This window comes from Schistocerca nitens, chromosome 5, assembly GCF_023898315.1.
Source record: "Schistocerca nitens isolate TAMUIC-IGC-003100 chromosome 5, iqSchNite1.1, whole genome shotgun sequence".
NCBI lineage: Eukaryota > Metazoa > Arthropoda > Insecta > Orthoptera > Acrididae > Schistocerca > Schistocerca nitens.
The window spans coordinates 824,362,151-824,383,436 of NC_064618.1; the positions used below are offsets into that span (position 1 = coordinate 824,362,151).

At 39.8% G+C, this 21,286-nt stretch overlaps 1 protein-coding gene across 1 annotated transcript in view; it reads left to right on the forward strand.

Moving 5' to 3' along the window:
- The window catches only part of LOC126259909 (serine/threonine-protein phosphatase 5), a 104,510-nt gene that overhangs the window by 19,050 nt on the left and 64,174 nt on the right, over positions 1–21,286 (forward strand). Inside the window, exons 5-6 of the mRNA XM_049956999.1 lie at positions 3,076–3,240; positions 14,292–14,397. Coding sequence (XP_049812956.1) covers positions 3,076–3,240; positions 14,292–14,397 — 271 coding nt within the window. The remainder of the gene's footprint in view (positions 1–3,075; positions 3,241–14,291; positions 14,398–21,286) is intronic.

Genomic DNA, 21,286 nt, shown 5'->3' on the forward strand with positions numbered 1-21,286 from the left:
TGCGCTTCACTCTCCTCTCTTCCCAAGCTGTCCCAGCACTGCCCAGTGTCGGCATGCAGAGCATGCTACAAAGTAGTGCATACAAAGAAGGGGCATGGGTAGGGGCACACGTCTGTGCATTGTCCTATTGAAGGAGTGTGCAAGTATGGATTAAAAACACTGAAGGTTGTCATTACTTATTGAATGATAATTTATTGTTGCCAATTCATACTTATGAATTGTCTGGTTGAAAATATTACTAACTTGTGTTTAGGTGATGACATTAAATGCACACACATTGTTTAAATGGAAATGCCATAATATTCCAAATGTCTGCTTGTGTCTGTGTATGTGCGGATGGGTATGTGTGTGTGTGTGTGTGTGCGCGCGAGTGTATACCTGTCCTTTTTTCCCCCTAAGGTAAGTCTTTGCGCTCCCGGGATTGGAATGACTCCTTACCCTCTCCCTTAAAACCCACATCCTTTCGTCTTTCCCTCTCCTTCCCTCTTTCCCTCTCCTTCCCTCTTTCCTGATGAGGCAACAGTTTGTTGCGAAAGCTTGAATTTCGTGTGTGTGTTTGTGTTTGTTTGTGTGTCTATCGACCTGCCACCAGCACTTTCGTTCGGTAAGTCACATCATCTGTGTTTTTAGATATATTTCATACTAGTTTTTGTGACAGTTAAGCTCGGTAAGATTTTACAAATAACAGCAATCATTATAAGCATACTGAAATTGTGAGAGTCAAAGTTACATAATACTCTTACAGAACAAGAAAAATATAAACACATTTGTTTAAATGTAAGAGATTCACTACACTTTGCCTGTATTTTGCAGTTATTTTTAATATACATGAAATTTCTTTCTCAAACGGTTATAGACTGCAGTTAACATATAAAATTATATGTGAACTTCAGTTAATTGTCACTGCTTCCAGTTTCATGAATTAGCCTAATTTTAAGTATTAATGGCAAGTCCATTTAACTTCTTTTAAACCTGATAATATGTCTCTTACTAATGTTTCACTTGGTAATAATGATGATAGGAAAAGACCCTTTAACATTGGAAAGTACTGAATCTAGCACACTGACAAACCTTGTATAATATTGCACTGCGACACCTTATACAATATTGCATTGCCAAATGGCACAGTCTTAACTTTGAAATGAGCTGCAGATGGTGCAGCATATTGCATCTTGTGGCAACAATAATTGACAAGAGGCTTTTCCTTCAGTAACTTCACTTTGGCCATACTGTACTTTTTTTTTTTTTTTTTTTTTTTTAAATAATCCATATAGCCAGCTCTTCTTGATTAAACCGTGTACTGTGACCCAGGTATATGCTCACTCATTGAACATCTACAGTACCTTGCTGCACTTTTTATTTATTGATAGTGGACTTAATTATGCACGCTAGCACAGCCATATTGCATCCATTCTCAATGACTGTAAGCTCTGAACTGCTCTGTCTGTCCTCGCATGCTCACACCTCAACAATGTTAGTACCATACTCTCAATAATGTCTTTGGATTGCACATAATACAGGGTCCCTGACTTTGCCAGTGTTTCTACTACAGTATTTTGCAGTAGTGATTTTGCATAGTTCGTGTTAATGATCATTACCAATAAAAATAATAAAACTCATATGTTTACATTTGGAAAATATTATCAAGATTGTAAAATAAATGTAGTGATAAGTATAAGGCACTGTATTGTAGTGTTGTAAGATAAACTAGAGCAAATAGGAGCACCAACAGCACACACTCATTTTGAGATTGTGCTGGTTTTACAGCACAATAGCCAGCCCTGGGTTAACATGGTTGTTAGCTGTATAAACAAAGAATTGAGTAGATTACTTTTGACTGAAGCAGTCCTGTATCTTTGCTGTGCCTGTTGCTGCAGTTGGGAGCTGGGGATACACAAGTTGTGGTCTGCACATGAAGAGGAGTAGAAGGAAATATTAGCTAAGCAAAGTGTAGAAAATGGAAGAGGGCCGCTGTGCACAAGACAAAAGCCCTGTGATTACTGGAGTCGGGTGGGCACATTTTTCTTAGATCAGTCAGGTTACAGTCACATTATTGAAAGAAATTAGAGCAGAATAGGAATATATGTAACGGTTTCCAGAAAAGTAAAATTAATTTGTTCCGTCAGAGCATTTGGGGAGTTAGAAAACAAGCCAGATGAGCTTCTTTTATGCCTAAAAGATGCGGAAAATTCTGATGTGTTAGACGTTCTGTACATCTCTGAACACCAAATAACAACAGGATAGAGAAGTTAAATATCAGGGATCAGCAAAGTGCATCATTTCCATGTAAACAGGAAAAAAGTGTGTCTACGTATTTTAAGGTTGGACACAGTCAAAAGTATTGAAACTGTTTTCATGTAAACCAGGACTAGAACCATGAGCTTGTGAGTTGTTACTGGAGAATACTTCTCTGGTAATTTTAATGATCTACAGATCACCTCTAGGAAACAGCCAACGATTTATAAGAAATCTAGTTGCATTGTAGAGCTGCCTGTCAGACAAGATAAAACAGTTCATAGTTTTTGGAGATTTCATTGTAGATTTCTTAAGATACTGACAGAAGTGAACTGGAATCATTGTTAGAGTGTTTCAATCTAATTTCAGTACCAAATTTTCCAACTTTTGTGCAGCAAGATGGTAGGGCACTAATGACAGTTTTATAGACAGTGCTCAGGCTGAAACAATTAAGGTATTCTCAATTGTTAATGGACTATCTGATCATGATGCACAATTAATCAAAATAAACAATATAGTCCCTTACATCCCTGAAGTAGGTTGATACAGGGCAGTGAGGCATCACAAATTCTCTTCACCAATAAGAAAGAGGAGGTGTCATTTGGTTCTGCTACTAGTTTTGATTGTGTTGACACAGTTTTTGTTTGTTATGAAAATTTTAACTAGGAGTGTATAATTTATACTTAATTTTATATTTGAAACTCGTATCTAGTTACAGAAAATACTGAAAGAGATAGATGTAATCATACTTCCATAAAAAACTGACACACTACTGCCTTTTGTTTTTTACTTGTTTATGATGTAAGTCATAATGGCTAATAATTGGATCTTTTGTTGCAGATATTACTAGATGTGAAACAACTTTTTATGAAACAACCATCCCTTGTAGACATTAACATTCCAGATGGTAAGAAATTCACAGTGTGTGGAGATATACACGGCCAGTACTATGATCTCATGAATATATTTGAACTTAATGGAATTCCTTCAGAAGAAAATCCTTATGTATCCTTTACGTTCATGGCATTAACCCATATAATGATAGTTTGACATAAATGCTTAAATCATAAAGTCAACTAAGCTGTACTCACCAACGATAACCCCACATGACTTGGGATTAAAGCTTTAATGTTTTAGAATAACATTTCCGAATCAGCATGATACTTGTGCTGAGCGAAGAAGACAGAAATCACAGAGTCAATTAACAGAAGAATCTGTTCACTCTTGAGTTATTGCTAGAATCTTTTTCTATTACATTATGCAACTATCAGCTCTGACATTCTTTGTGTGTATGTAAAAGCCCGCAGTGTTTCAAAGTGTTTTATATAAAACATTAAGTTGGAAGCATCCATATAATGGATTGGGTAAGTTAGTTTACAGTTTAGATGAAAGTGGGGGCATATTGCATCCAATAGAACCATTCCCAGTAAAGCACAGTAGAGCTCAAAACAAGTTTTAGTAAGCTGTTTTACTTGGTTTCTTAATTCAAACAATGGAAGAATTAAGCTAACCACTTTACCTTATAGTTGGTTTTTTGAGTGTTCAGCAGGCTCATTAACAAGACTGAAAACATCATTGAGTTTTCAGACAGTGTCCTTTCCAATGCTAACTAACAAAAATGTTCAACTACATCCTCTTGGCACTCCAGCCCACTGCGTGAGATGCAGTGTAAAGTGGAGTTGGAGAGAGGAGCAAGAAAGTTGAGAACAAAGTGTAGGCTGCCAGCTGGCGGGAGGGGGGAGACAGGTAGCAAGGGAATGGGCAGGACCAGTGAGCTCACATTGGTGCAGACGTGGAAGCCGTGTGTGGCACACAGTAAAGCAGAGAGAGAAAGGGAGGGCTGTGATAGAGGAAGACTGAACAGAGAAAAATGTAAGTGTGGGACAGAAACCAGTCAGATTTGGGGCTGGCAGGGCTGAGTTTCCAAAGGATGTATTTTTAGGTCTATTCTCATCTACTTAACTAATAGAAGCTGGTATTAGGGTGTAGCATGCAGGTGGCACTTTATGTGATTGAACTATAGTTTTACAGTGTGTTATGCTTGGCAGCACAGGATAATCAACCTTATGTTTGGCCATAGTTTGGCAGTGGCCATTCATTCAGGTAGAGGTCTGGCTAGTCGTCGTACTCACATAAGACTATGCAGAAGATTTGGTATGGGATGTGACTTCTTTAACATGTGGTCGTGCCTCTGATATGATAGGATAGGGTATGCTTCTGGGAGGTCTAGCAGATCCTTCGCATTTTCCTTTTCAGATTTTCTCTGTTTCCTACTACATTCAAACTTCAGACATTTTGTTGTATTCTGCCCACTCGTCTAATATAGGGGTGCCTAGGAAACCTGCTTCTCGGATTGCTAGACAACAATTCAAGCAAATCATGTTCATGAAGTTTATTATTATAAGATAAATGACAATACTTAACTTAGGGAAATTTACAATTGGATGTCGCAAGCAAATTACAACATGAAACATAAGCAATCTCTTCATTCCAGTACACTGGAATGATTCGTTTCCTAAGTCACAGCTGTAGTGTTTGTAGGACGGCTTGTCTTCATCTCAGGCTGCGGCTAGGCGGTGCAGTGCTTATATTCTCTTCGTGTAGAGGCACCTCCTGTCTCGATGTCGTCCTAGAGAGGGGTTGATCAGTGTACTATAGGCTGATGTCTCCACAGCGCTCTCTGCTATAAATGTTCCTGGCTGACATACTGGCTCTTAATGTTACACCATCGTTGTATAGGGAGCGTGACATCGGAAGCTGTGGCTGGGGGGACGTCAGGCTTCCGGTCATACCCTGCCATCTGGCCTTCGCTCTGGCAGAAACATTCGCTGGATAACGATCAGCGGGGTATGTGGGCCACCTCCGGAGGCCCATAACCAGATGTAGGAGGTCTCAGCTGCTGCAATGTCGGCAGGTTGAGTTCCATTGGTAGGACGAGAGGGGGCGGACGCGGCAAAGGTTCTGTTTCCATGAGGCCATCCCGCAGTGTAGTGATGAGACCCTCTGGCAGTCACACTGGTCAGTGCATTCTGTTCCTGTTGATCCCAGCTGATTGCTTGATGTGACATTCTGGCAGGTTATTTAGAAATAAGGTTTGTTGAACGCATGTTCACAAATCCTATCCAAACTCAACTATATCAATGAATGACGGTTCGTATTCACCTCAAGTTCTTATTAACAATTTATAAACATAGGAGGAAAGTGAGATAAAAATTGGAGAGAAGACTGATAAAGTAAAATTTATAAATACAAAGAAATGGATTTTTGCTTACTAGAATGGGTTGAGATAAGGGATGAAACATTGGAACATGGATAAGACAAAAACTAACATCAACAGAGAAAGGGAAGAGAAAAAAGAAGTTAGTGCAGAATTAGTCATGAAAATGCGGCGAGATGAATTCCAAAACTTAAGAGGGAAGAAGGAAAAATGAGTAATCAATAAAGGGAAAACTTGAGGGGATGGAGGAGTAGTTCAAAGATGGTGAAAGGAAACATTATACTAGTTTAGGTTTTATGTTGTGACCAACTGGGTGGTGGAGACAAGCAAATGCTGTAATGATGTAGGGGAAATGCCTGCCTGTGAAGTTGTAAGTTAAAATGTTTTGCAATTCAGAAGTTGGTTTGAACACTATAGTGCTTTACTAGGCATAATAGACATAGTACCCATACCCATCATCTGCATCGATAATTGTTCAAAGGCTGGAACATACAAAAAATTGAATTGATGACATGCCGGTCTCACAGTGCCATCTTCACAACCCATGCCATACAATTCGTGTTCTTCATTATGAAACTGGTTTGAAAAGTTCTCGGAACGGAATAGAAAAAAATTCTTACATCACTGAAACTTTTTTTTTTTATTGTTCAATGTAGTCTCCTTGTAGATTAATGCACTTGGTCTAACGATGTTCCAGTGCCTTGATCCCATCTCGAAAATGAGTTTCCTCCACGCCTGCAAAATAGTTGTCAACACCAGCTATCAGTTCTTTGTTTGAATTGAATCTTCATCCACCAAGAAAAATTTTCAGTTTTGGGAAGAGGTAGAAGTCTGACGGAGCGATATCAGGTGAATAAGGTGGGTGTGGCAACAATTCATACCTTAGTTCGTCATTTTGCCGTGGCGACAGCATGTGTGGGGGCGCGTTTCAGGAGTTGCAGCACCCACCTTGCGGGTAACTTTTTCATTCCTAATTCTCCTGTTAAAATGTGATATACCCTTTCAGAAGACATCTGGCAAGTGTGAGCAATTTCATGCTCTTTCAATTGGCGATCTTCCATGACCATTTTGTGCACTTTTACAATGATTTCTGGAGTAGTTACATATCTTGGCTGACCACAGTGTGGATCATCATCTAAGCTCTCCCAGCCAGATTTAAATTAATTTGTCCAGATTTAAATTCATTTGTCCGCTTGGCAACAGTTGAATATGAAGGAGCAGAGTCCCCCAGTGTATTCTGGAAATTGGCATGAATACCCTTTGCCTTTATACCTTTCTTTATGAAGTACTTAATCACTGCTCGAATCTCGTCCCCCCCCCCCCCCCCCCCCATCTTCACAAATCACTTCACGGGAACAACAACAGAGCCAAGTCATTGCCACAGCTCTCTTCCAAGAGCACTGACGTGGCACATGTTTACAGGCAACAGTCCAATGAATATCACATGAACAACTTGTTGCACTAGCACTGACCTCTTGTGGTGATTCCAAGAACTTTTCAAGCCACCATTGTATTATCTCCCTTGTATTGTGTTCATTAGAATCATCCTTGCAGCTACCCTGGCCTCAATCTCTGCTTACCCCTATCCCACTTACACCTCTACCCCTACCCCTACCCCTACCCCTACCTTGTCTGCTCCTCCCAACGGCTTCCCAGTGTGTCAGTGTAGTTCATTTCATTTAACCACTCATGTAATTTCATACTGTTCTCTGCAGTCTCTCTCTTCAACCCCTGCTCTTTTCCCCCCGCCCCACAAGTTCCATCGTGTACCACAAAGGTGGTCTCCTGCCTGCATCCAAATGAGTATGTTGAAGCCACATTTTTCCCTTTATGCTTCCACTCCACTAGCTTTCTCACTACTCAATCAGTGTCAGGACAATATATAATCTTTTCAGTATTTTCTAGCTCCACACACAAAATCAGTTGTACTGGATTGATCTAAGCTCCTTCACCCAATCTTAAATGAATATTTGTTTCCCTGTCAACCCCCTTTGACCAAAACCAGTCAGAAGCTAACATTGAACCTTGCCTCTCCCACTCCACATATCCTTCCAGTCATGACATGTGAGATATCACTGTGTTACAAGACATTGGAATTACATTGAGGACAGCAGCAGCTGAAGTCCCCATCCAGAAGTTTGGTTTTCTGTGGTTTTTCTAAGTCACTTAAGACAAATGGCAGGGTGACCAGTTTACTTCTGCTGTAACTCCTATGACCTTATTGTTGACAGAATGTTAAACCTATCTTTCCTTCTCCAACTGTAACCTCTTGAGCAATTCTTCAGCTCCAGTCTGGTCTTGCCTTCCTTTCTTAGGCCCATTCTCAATAAGACAAACTACTTTGTGAAGAAAGAGGAGCTGTCTGCAATCATGAAACAGATCTGATGTGATCATTCTCTCTGAAAATGGTTTCCATCATGCTGGTGACAAATCACAGTGAATTCCTGGAGGGATCTCACTCCAGAAGTTCACCATAATTTGCAATTTCTACTCCGACCCTTAGGACCATCTCAGAATTACTACTTAGAATCCATATTCTTTCTCGAGCCAACAGCCCATTCTGTATTCCTTGTAAAACCATAAACCTAACTATCCTAGGCACCACTTTGTTGCTCATTGTTGTGTACTCAAGAAGGAATTTCTGCCTTGTTTGAGAATGCCTCAAACTCCTGGATCCCACCTTCTTACATTGAAACCACCCTCTTTTTCCTTACATGTGATCACTATCCCATTAGAATTTGAGTCCTTGGCTACTTGTCATTATTACTGCCACCTCTACACAAACAATCCACCTGATCACCTTCGCTTTGCTGCAATTGAGTACTAACAATGCCAGCTGAAGACTCGCCACCTCATTCTTTAGATGCCTGACCAACTATAACCTCACCCCTCTGCGCCATGCGGAAGATACAAAAATACATCTGTTGCAGAGCTGTGGCCACAAAAATAATAATAATAATAATAATAATAATAATAATAATAATAATAAATAAAAATAAAATAAATAAAAACTGTGTGGATAGAAAAGCTGCCAACCACAAACAGGATGTCCACTTGACAGCTGCTATCCGTTCCACACCAAAGTCTCCCCTGTACAGGCTAACCATTCATAGATAGCACAGTTACATTGATGAGCAATTATTACACACTGTGCTGAAAGTCTTTGTCTTCCACAATCTCCACCCTCCCGAACCAAGCCAACAAATTCTCTGATGAGCCAAAACATTTTGACCACCTACTTAAGTGTATTGTTACACTTCTGGAACACAGTTCAGCAGCGATTCTACATACCATGGATTCGACAAGTACTTGATAGAAATCTATCAAGGTTTGTGGCACCAGATACCTATGCACAGGTCACACACTTCTATAATTTACGAGCGGTTGATTTGTTAGCACGGAGCTAGCACCCAATAGCGTCCCATTGGATTTTATTAGATTCAGGTAAGCCGAATTTGGTGGCCAAGACATCAACATGAGTTCAGTATCATGTTCCTCAAATAATTGCAGTATGATTCTGGCCTTGTGACAATGACAGTTATCCTGCTGGAATGTGCCATCACTTTGAGGAATACATCAAGCTCAAGGGGCTACAGATGGCCCCTATAAATATAAAGTTCATGTAGTCCACAGGTGTCATGGTCCCATCTAAGCCGAGCTGAATGTTCCCTGTAACATAATACTGCTCCTAACGGCCTGCTTCTTTGGCACGCTGCATCTTTCAAGCAGCCTTTTGCCTGGATCATGGCCAATCTAGACACGACCACCAACTTGACAGTGCTCAGCCTGGCTGACCCATCCCCCCCTCCCATAGCCACAGCATGCTTTCTGATTGTGAGGAGGAGGAAGAGGGGGGAAACTGGGAATGTGCCACATTTAAATGGCAATGCAGTTGCACTGCATACAACAAGGCTCTATATTTCACATTTTTGTACAACGTAGATCAAAAACAAAACAAATTTAGAATATTACTTAATTGCATGGAGCATTGAAGACTTGGTAAATTTTTTATTTGGTACAGATTATTGGCATATAGACTGACACAGACAATTTCATTTTTGCACTCAGGTTGCCACATAATCATGACCTATTTATTTTTGTAATAGAAAAAAAATTACACACACACACACACACACACACACACACACACACACACACACACTGGTCAAAATAATGTAGAATAGAATGAAATTTTCACTCTAAAGTGGAGTGTGCGCTGATATGAAACTTCCTGGCAGATGAAAACTGTGTGCAGGACCGATACTCGAACTCGGGACCTTTGCCTTTTGCGGGTAAGTGCTCTACCGACTGAGCTACCCAAGCACGACTCTCACCCCGTCCTCACAGCTTTAATTCTGCCAGTACCTCGTCTCCTACCTTCCAAACTTCACAGAAGCTCTCCTGCGAACCTAATCTGCCAGGAAGTTTCATATCAGCGCACACTCCGCTGTAGAGTGAAAATTTCATTCTAGAAACAACCCCAAGGCTGTGGCTAAGCCATGTCTCCGCAATATCCTTTCCTCCAGGAGTACTAGTTCTGCAAGGTTCGCAGGAGAGCTGTGAAGTTTGGAAGGTAGGAGATGAGGTACTGGTGGAATTAAAGCTGTGAGGACGGAGTGTAAGTCATGCTTGGGTAGCTCAGTCGGTAGAGCACTTGCCTGCAAAAGGCACAGGTCCCAAGTTTGAGTCTCAGTTCAGCAGCCAGTTTTAATCTGCCAGGAAGTATCATATTGTAGCATGTCTGCAACCTGATTACAGAGAAGTGGAAGTCTGCTTGAGGAAAGCAATGTAGACATTCTGGACAGTTTAAGATGAAAGGTTTTGTCTTTAAAAAGGGAATTGCGTAGCAGGTCAATCAGTTACATCTGCACATGCACTGGGGCACGTCGCTTTCAACTGAAACGGCAAACTGTTTCAAAAGCAAATCAAAGACAGATGTAATATTGGCATTGTCCTTAAAATGTTTAGAAAACTATCCTTGTAATTGTGTCAAGGCCACAATGAATTCTTTAGATCTTAGGTTTTTTGTAATGCTAGTGAGCTTAGGGAACTGGGCTGTATTTATCAGAATATGTCCGTCCTACAATGCAATTTTCTTTTGAAATGCATCCCTATCAAATCAGGAAGATGATGTTTCTCACTTTGCAGTGTCTTATTGTGACCAGTCAAGTTCACTTAAAGTGCGATCTACTCCGGATGTTCTAATTTTCATTCCTGCACTCCTTTCCCTTCATAAATTCAACAATAGTGAGTTTCAAATTGAAAAATAATTCCAGGTATGCCCCTTACTTAACGCTCATACTTTGCAGTTTATATATAAACTCTCCAAACTGTTTGTTCAGTTCCATTGTTTCAACTGACAGTGGAATAATGCATGTGACATCAGAAATTTTACTTTTTGTACCACCAATTTCTTCGCGTGTTCCATGCATGCAACTTTAGCACAAAGTACTTCTTGATGTACAGAGTAATGAATCTTGCCTGTCAACTGTTGTAATTTTTGCCCTTTCATTGTCAACTAAATCTTTAAATTCTTTCTGCGTGGTATTTTAATGTCATTTCTTAGCAAATTTGCAGTACCCATTGCTTATGTGACTGCATGATATATATTGAGAATTCTCATGCCTCCTTTCTCCCATTCTCATTCATTTTTAAAGATTTGGGCGATAGGTCACTATACTGCCTCTTTCTGTGCAATCTGCCACCTGAACTGAAGAGAGCTGTGCTGACTGAAAAATGCCACACAACAATACTCATTGGAATGTTGCACTGTTCTGTGTACTTCAGAGAAGGACCAAGCAAAGCTGAGGCAGACAAGGCCTTGTGCTGCACACCTAAAGTGTGGTATGCCATGGCTGGCTCAGCCCTTAATTGTCATTGAGCACATCCCTTTTTACCCAGTACAAGATAATAGTCATAAAGTCTTAATTTAAGTAAGGTAAAGCTGTCATCAAACCACATACTGCTTTGAACATCACAATGCTTTACTAGCCTTGGTCTTGTTGGAGGCGTTATGCCATTGAATTCCTCTGATCTATTGAACTGACTTTTCCAGCCATTTATATGGGGACATACAGTTTAACATGGACATAAAACCGTGGTGCCACCCCTCATTTTTCACATCAATAAACATTGCCAGAAGTGAAAGGTGACAGGTAGAAATCCTAGTATGGATTGGGATTATAACAGAAGACCTTCAGATTAATAGTTGGGCCCTTTATCACTGAGCTACCAAGTCGCATATCGTATCAAAAACATAAAGGTACATAATAATTTTGCTCTTTGTTTGGATGTACAATGCCTGTTGTCAGTACCGTAGTGCAACATTAGAGGAGCCAAAATAATGTGGCACAACCAGTCGATAAAGTGGAGAGCGCTGTGCATTCTGACTTGGCTCCCCTAACATTTTGTTACTATGCTGTGCTGTGGGGATTTCATTGCGTAGCAGGGACTGCAGGCTGTGTACCTTGAAGCGAACGGAAACTGAATTACACGTATTTATTTTTTTAAGGTGGTGATTAATTTTGAGCACTTCCTCTTACCAACACAGATGGGAACAGTGTAACAGTTCTCCACAAGGGCCTGACCAGCTTTCACCATGTCCTGAACTGAGGAACAACTGTTCAAAGTTGTTCTGCCAGTTTCCCAAAACCTCCACCCAGCACATCCTATTCTAGTCTTTTCACAGGCAGATCTTACCCCATCTTTGGCAGCACCATGTGTGAAATCAGTCATGTCAAGTAACAATCCATTGCAGTTTCTTCCTGACCCATGGTATATATTCGACAACTACCAAACTCTGTCCAAGAGCAAATTCAACTAGTGCATCCAGCTGAACTCAGCCTGCTAAACTTCATTGGCTGCTTCACAGTCTGTACCTTCTGAATCTAGTCGTAAGTACTGCGGCGGGGCAGGCTCGGTCGTCTGAATTCTCTCTTTCACTTGTCGAAAGTCCACCTACCTCGATATCCTTCTTTCAAATGTCCCTTCACTCTGTAGTAGCAGATACGTGCTAGGCAGTGTAAAACAGCGTTGATGAAACCACTACCTAATACCTACCACACAGAGGCCGCATAACTCGAGTTGAAAGTCAGTTCCTGAAAGTTCATTTTTTTTTTTTTTTTTTTTTAAATCGGGCGTTAGGAGGATACAGTCTACTTGCAGAAAGCATTTAAAATTAGTTTGAATCTGCTTTATTCATATGGAAACACATGAAATGGCTATCAAGTCCGTATTTAATATGGTAATGCTCTATCGTTCAGTTCACTGTCTGTACAACATAGTTTCACTCGGAAAGCAGCCAGAATTTTTGCAAGTCTGACCCTACTAATTTTCACGTTCTACCAGATACCGACCCACAACTATTCGTGAGTTAAACATTTGGTCATTTCGGTGGTCTTCTTCGAAAGAAGTGCTCACCAAAGTATTCCGTACAAATCACGAAACATGCTTTGCGGAATGGTTACTATGACCAGAAAGTTCACACGCTCGTAATTTAGAAACACCAAACTTTCACTACAATGTTCGTAACTCCAATCGCTTCAGTCACGAGGTATTCGAACCACAATTAACTCACTATTCCTTCATTTTACAGAGCTATCTAACATGGTGTTATCCGTAGGCCGATTAGCAAGTGACACTCTCAAACTATTCTACTCACTGCCCACTCCACTATATTCGTGCGTGAACAGCTTAATTCTGATTGGCTGTTGATCTAAACGACCAGTCAGAATGTTCCTTCCAGATCATTCTCGCATCAAAACTTGACTTATCCAGTCAATAATCTGATAGTAATTAATGTCATTAAAACTTCAATTTCTAGTATATTGTTTAATCAAAATAAGTGAAGTACAAATTATTGTCCAAATTGATAAATAAACTTATTCCACCTCTAACTTTAATTCTGGCTGCTTTTATACAAAAGCGAGCTCACACCAACATACGTCATCTGAATCATGGTTGCACCATAACTTTCCCATGGTCTATTTGTACAAGGTTTCATGAAAAATGACATAAGTTTCAACGTATGCCCCACATGCACACTCTCAATCATTCTCATACACTCACACAACAAAATATAATCAAATAATAATTTTGACCTATTTTTGTGTTACGTAATGCACAGCGACTACAGTTTTGAAAAGAAAATTCTAATTAATTGATTTTATGCAATGATAAATTTGTAATGGCTTCAAATGATAATGCAAGTCAATCTGTATTTGTTCCTAACTTGGTTTTAAAAAACAAGCATTTGTTTTAGGACTTTTAGGTAATTTTGTTTACGTCCAGCACTGTAATAAATAAAAATCTGAAATTTTGACAGTGTCATTCCATTAATAAAAAAGGCTGTGTACCAAATTTGAACAAAATCGAATAACAACTAATGTGAATTATTTAAATTCGTAGAGGGTACAGTACCTATTCCTCGGAATTACATAGAAGGGAACAGTCTACTGCACTTTTCTTCATCAAGCAAAACTCCAGGCCCAATAGCTACTAGCCCCTATGCCTCACCTACCTCCGTCCCTCCTATGCTGCTTCAGTTCCTGTTCCCTTCAACTTGCCCTACTCTCACTCACGGGGTGGGTGGGTGGGGGGGGGGGGGGGGGGTGGAGAGAGAGAGAGAGAGAGAGAGAGAGAGAGAGAGAGAGGGGGGTGGAGTAGGGGGGGGTCTGAAAGCTTAGTTAAGAGTTTATCTGTATCTGCCAATCTTCCGCTCAGTACATTAATTAACTATATGACGATTATTTATTCTTATTTCTGCCATATTTTCTGTTTTGTATTCCACCTAGGTGTTTCCAGTCATATGTTATGACCTTTTTCCTTAACGAAAAATTAGCTTTTTAATGGGGACTTTGTTGACAGAGGTTCATTCTCAGTTGAATGTATATTTACATTATTTGGTTTCAAGTTACTATATCCTAATCATTTCTTCATGGCGCGAGGTAAGTTATTGTCATATATGTATTGTAATTTTTGTATTATTAGATTATAGAATTAATTTTCCCTCTTCAGCTGGTAGTGTTCTTCAGAATTTGTTGGTAAAAGTGTGGCACTGTCAAGTATTATGGTTCAGAGAGCTACACGAGTGAATGTTTATGCTGCCTGCGGAAGTGGTTCATGTTACCCATGTCGGTAAAATGTTATCTTGTTCTTTTTATGAACCTCAGTAAGTTTAAATCATTGTTTATCTTAATGTCAATACAGTGAAATGAAAATACTTGGGGTATAAGTTAATTGTATGAAACTGATATAGATAATGCTATTTTTTTGTTTTAATTGAAAATTTGCACATAAGTGCCTTAATGCAGGTTTTGTCTGCTTTACTGAACAAGCATATCATGCTTTTAAAACCACAAAGTGTACATTAACAATGCCAGAGAAGGAAAGTTGCTACTCACCATATAGCGGGAATGCGGAGTCGCGATAGGCACAACAAAAAGAGTGTGGTTTCAGTTCTCTGAGATTGCTGACGTGTATGCAAGTTTTGTGTGTGTGTGTGTGTGTGTGTGTGTGTGTGTGTGTGTGTGTGTACTGCTGACAAAGGCCTCAATGGCCGAAAGCTAAATTGTATCTTTTTGTTGTGGCTATCGCGACTTAGCATCTCCGCTATATGGTGAGTAGCAACTTTCCTTCTCTGGTATTGTTACATTCCATCCTGGATTTTCCAAAGTATACATTAATATTATAATAGTAAATGAAAAAGCACAATATTGTGTATGTTTTGTTGTAATAATTTTTTTTTTTTTTTTGTTTACCAGTTTTTAGATTACAAGGCCATCTTTAGACTTAAACTGACTATCATTGTTAAAGAAGGTGCAATGCTCAGGAACATCTATGAAAAATTGTTACACACAGGGTGAGAGATAAACACACAAAATGTCATCTCTGACAGTCAAGTGATGATGCAGTTAAAATGTTAAAAAGTAAATAAATATAAAGGGGACAAACCAGAACAACATTAACACTGAACTCAGATAAACAGTGCCTATACAACGATTTCAATTTCATTTACAATCCAAATAAATAACATTAGTACATAACAAGAGTACTGAAAAATAGCTTGAAGAGGTATTGTGTGTGGAAGATATACAGAAACTAAGTAAAAGATGGAAATGACAGTTATAAAAACAAAATATACATTGTACAAAGGCAACCACAATAAAATAAAATAAATATAGGAAACATGGAGGAATAGAATGGAACAGCGAGGGAAGTATTGGAAAACTAATATAATATTAAAATTGGAACTGTGGATCACATTTTTGTTGATTTCCAGGGGCTTCCAACAGATTAAGGTTTTGGTCTTTGTTTGCTAAGTGGAAGACATGGACTGTGGCTTGTAACTGTGGCCCTCTCCTAGTACATGCTCAGCAAATGTAGTCATAATCCTGCGAGCTCCAGTTGGGTTTATGTTCAGCCAACCAAGTTGTTACGTCTCTGCCTGATTGACCAATATAGAACTTGTCACAATCAGGATAAATAATTTTGTATATCCCGCTGTTGGCTAGTAATTGTTCTATCATTACTATTGAAAATACTGTGGGCGGTAGTGTTCCTTGCATAGTGGGAAATCTTATAGTTGCAGGATTTCAGTGTTTTGGTTACAATCTTTGGTATCTCTCATAGGTATTGGATTTTACACCATGTACTGCTGATGTTTGAAGGCAGAACAGAGGACATAAATAAGGGGTATAATTTTCAATTTTTGTTTTCTATGCAATGTGTGGTAAATAGGACAGTATTATCACCATTTGATGAGACAATAAATATTATTGTGGCCATCACTGCTTCTGCATGTACATCAGTACTCTGCAAGCTACTGTCGGTGCACGGCGGAGGGTACCCTGTAGCACTATGTCATTTCCTTTCCTGTTCCACTCGCAAATAGAGTGAGGGAAAATTACTGTCTTTATGTCTCCATATGAGCCCCAATTTCTCGTACCTTATCTTTGTAGGTCTTACGCACAATGTATGTTGGTAGCAGTAGAATCATTTAGCAGTCAGCTTCACATACTGGTTTTCTAAATTTTGTCAGTAGTGTTTCTCAAAAAGAACGTGGCTTTGCCTCCAGGGATTCCCATTTGAGTTCCCAAACCATCTCCTAAACACTTAAACACTGTTTGAACCTATTGGTAACAAATCTAGCAGCCTGCCTCTGAATTGCTTCGATGTCTTCTTTCAGTCCGACCTCGTACGGATCCCAAACATTTGAACAGTACTCGAGAATAGGTCACAACAGCATCCTATATGTGATCTCCTTTACAGGTGAACCACTCTATCCTAAAATTCTCACAATAAAACGAAGTCAACCATTTGCTTTCCCTACCACAATTCTCACATGCTCGTTCCACCTCATATCGCTTTGCAACATTACACCCAGATATTTAAATGATGTGACTGTGTCAAGCAGGACACTAGTAATACTGTATTTGAACATTACAGGCTTGATCTTCTTACCCATCCATATTAACTTACAAGTTTCCACATTTAGGGATAGCTGCCATTCATTACACCAACTGGAAATTTTGTCTAAGTCATCATGTATGCTCATCTAGCCACTTAGTTTTGACACCTTACCATACTCCATGGCATCATCAGCAAACAATTGCAGATTGCTGCACACTCTTCAAAATATTCTTTGTACATGGGAGCAGATAATGGAATGTGCACCCTTGAATGTAAAGCTGCATGTTTGTGTGTTACTAAGTATTGTCAAACCCCATAGTTTTGCCGTCTAACTGTATACACTTAGGCCCTTGGAACTGGAAATAGTCTGATTGGACACTGTAACGTCATCCACATACACAGGGCTCACATAAGATCTGCACATCAATTCTGCAAGAATATCAGCACATTCCCCTACTGATTTAACACTTTGTTAGATGAGTAGACCTTGTATTTTATTTACGAGGTCCACCAAGTTAGAAATTGTTGTGTACCCCAGAAGGAATTTCTGCCTTGTTTGATAATGATTCCAACTCCTGGATGCAACCTTCTTACATTGAAACCACACACTTTTTCTCACATGTGATCACTATCCCATTAGAATTTGAGTCCTTGGCTACTTGTCATTATTACTGCCACCTCTACACAAACAATCCACCTGATCACCTTCGCTTTGCTGCGATTGAGTACTAACAAAGTCTTGCCAGCTGAAGACTCGCCACCTCATTCTTTAGATGCCTGACCAACTATAAACTCACCCCTCTGCGCCATGCGGAAGATACAAAAATACATCTGTTGCAGAGCTGTGGCCACAAAAATAATAATAATAATAAATAAAAATAAAATAAATAAAAACTGTGTGGATAGAAAAGCTGCCAACCACAAACAGGATGTCCACTTGACAGCTGCTATCCGTTCCACACCAAAGTCTCCCCTGTACAGGATAACCATTCATAGATAGCACAATTACATTGATGACCAATTATTACACACTGTGCTGAAAGTCTTTGTCTTCCACAGTCTCCACCCTCCCAAACCAAGCCAACAAATTCTCTGATGAGCCAAAACATTTTGACCACCTACTTAAGTGTATTGTTAAACTTCTGGAACACAGTTCAGCAGCGATTCTACATACCATGGATTCGACAAGTACTTAATAGAAATCTATCAAGGTTTGTGGCACCAGATACCTACGCACAAGTCACACACTTCCTATAATTTGCGAGCGGTTGGTTTGTGGCACGGAGGATATAACTGGATGGATGGGTACATCGTGCTTATGTAGGTTTGGAAGTCCGTACGCTTTAGGAGACACGTGGTTCATGGTTACACATCTTTCAGTAATTAAGTAGCATCTTGAGGAAGGACTTGGAAACATGGGAGTCAGATAATAATTGACTTTTTTTCAAGTAGCCTCGCTTATTTAGAAGCTCGGTAGTGTTGAATTTATCTGATTTTGTGGCAATGTAATTTTTGTGAAAAGCTTAAAATCAGTTAACAAAAGTGTATTAATGCTGTAGAACTTGCACATTAATGCTGTAGAACTTGCACATTAATGCTGTAGAACTTGCACATTAATGCTGTAGAACTTGCACATTAATGCTGTAGAACTTGCACATTAATGCTGTAGAACTTGCACATTAATGCTGTAGAACTTGCACATTAATGCTGTAGAACTTGCACATTAATGCTGTAGAACTTGCACATTAATGCTGTAGAACTTGCACATTAATGCTGTAGAACTTGCACATTAATGCTGTAGAACTTGCACAGTACATGCTTTTTAATTGTAATTGTGAAGTTTTTCTACAAAAAATTGTGAAAGAATCAGTTAACATCTTTAATATTGGAGCTACCAGAACGAAACGAAGAGGTTCGGGTGTGTTTGTAAAAATGATTGTCATTACAAACTGCCCAAAAAAGTTTTGCAGCTTCTCCATATTTTTGAATGCATATGGGCTTTGTCAGAGGAAACAGGGTATGAAAGAATAAGCCACACAAAGTCTATCTAAAATAGACAGTTTGTTTGAAATTGCTCATATTTGGAAGTCTGATTGAAATTGCTGCTGTGTAGCATTCAATACAGAGTCACTTCACCTCGCTTGGATACAATTCGACTTGTGGTGTACAAAGGGCAGAAGATGAGATTACCTAAGTCTGTCCCATTGTTAGACAGTGGCCTTCCTGAGGGCATCCAGTGTCAGAGTACAGTTCCTCCAGTGACACTAAAGGTTTCAACTGATCCCAAGTGTGTTCAATTGAATTCATGTCAGTAGATAATGTGCAATATTGCTTCATTTCATTCCTGCCTTCTTAGGATGGTTTTCAGAAGATGGATGCATTGTGCTAAAGTGTTATCGCCCCAAAATATGAACGCATCACTGAAATATTTACTGTTGGTATGAGGAACCTGCCTCAATACTGCTCAGCCTTCAACTCACTCTCGAAAATACTGAGAGGCCTCTGTCATTCCAGAACATAGCTGACCCACCTCTGTTCTGAACCTGTGGAGCTGCATGCCAAAGACGTGTTGGTGCCTGGCTGCCCCCACTCTCTTCTAAAAAGATCAGCACTTGATAAATCCTTCAGTAGTCAGTGATCAGGGTTCCATTGTACATGTTTCCTTGTGTGCTTTCTTTCTGCACAGTAGTGTTAGGTTGTTTGTATAGTTCTTAAGGGGCATGTAGAGGCCAAATAGATCACGTGGAGTGTGTTTGTACTGTCTTGGTCGACAAAGTTCTCTGTTGTCTCCAAAAAAAAACAGCATACACTATGTTGCTTTTGGCTTGCGGTGCGTACAATCCATAATTTATAGGTATTGGTTTACTGTGGACAACCATTAGAGTGCAGATCTTTAATATTTTGTATGTCATAAGAGTGGTTGAATGTTAATATGGCATCAGTGTGGTATATACCATTTCCATGGACAATTTCCAATGGTGACAACCTGTTTTGCCCCAAGATGATAATGCTCGTATGGTCTGAGCTTGAAATGAGGCTTAGCGGAGAGTTGAACTAAAGAGTGAACATGAGCCGAGTTGTCCCATTCACAGTTGAACACACAGAACACTACACTAAACTGCAAGTTTACTTTCATATCTGTAACTTGCATATGCGTAATATAATTGCAGAAGTGTTGTCAGTGCAGAATTTTGTGCATGAACTGACCTCTCAATTATGCCTCATAAAAGTTTGATGGATAGCTAAGTCATTCACTCGAATTGACCAGAATGTTCTTAGAACCAATTGCAAACAATTGTGGGCCAAATACATGGCACATTGTCAGCCACAAAGATTCCATCATTGTTTGCGAACACAAAGTCTGTGAATGGCTGCAAATGGTCTCAAGTAGCTGAACATAACCATTTCCAGTCAAGGATCTGTTCCGTTGTACTAGAGGATACAGTCCATTCCATGTAAACACAGCCCACACTTCAAGCTTGCACAGTGCCTTGTTGACAACATGAGTCCATGGCTTCATAGGATCTGTGCCATACGTCTGCAACTCGTGGTCTTGCGTTCGCGTTCTCACTTCCCGAGCATGGGGTCCCAGGTTCGATCCCCCGCAGGGTCAGGGATTTTCACCTGCCTCAGGATGACTGGGTGTTTGTGTTGTCCTCATCATTTCATTATCATTCATGAAAGTAGCAAGATTGGACTGTGCAAAGTTTGGGAATTTGTACAGGCACTGATAACCGCACAGTTGAGCGCCACACAAACCAATAATAATAATAATAATAATAATAATAATAAACCCCGTGGAGCCCCGGGAAAAGAATAGGCCTCCGGGATGTTCTGCCAGTCGTAAAAGGCGACGGAAAGAACAAACCACTAATAGGACCAACCCCCCTTTTAGTGTGATTAGTTGGTTCACGACAGAACTAAAGAAGCCTCGGACAAGCGCCATCATGGTCGGGGACGAAGTTTGAACCCTATGCCCGCCCACAATGGTAACGACACTGCTAGCCAACTGGAAAATGATTTAAATCCAAATAGACGTGCTTTGCAGGATATGCTTCCTGCAACCACCCTAGAAGGAAAACAGACAGATGATGAGATGGTCAGATGAAGTTAATAGACACCTCATGTTCTGTTATTACCAAGCAACAAACCTAGGAACCAACACAACTGGATACAGATCACAAGTATAAACAACATTTATTATCAGATACCCAGAATTAAAATTTTTAACAGAATGACGACTAGCTGATCAGATCTGTGTAATAATCAAAAATAACAGGATACCCCAGTCACAATTAGAAAACATCAAACAAGTACAACAAATACTGGAACAAAACAATGTGAATCAGAAGAAGAAAATACAGTAATGGACTCAAGCATCCCAGAGCAAACAAACAAAGAACAACACGCATCAATTAAACAATC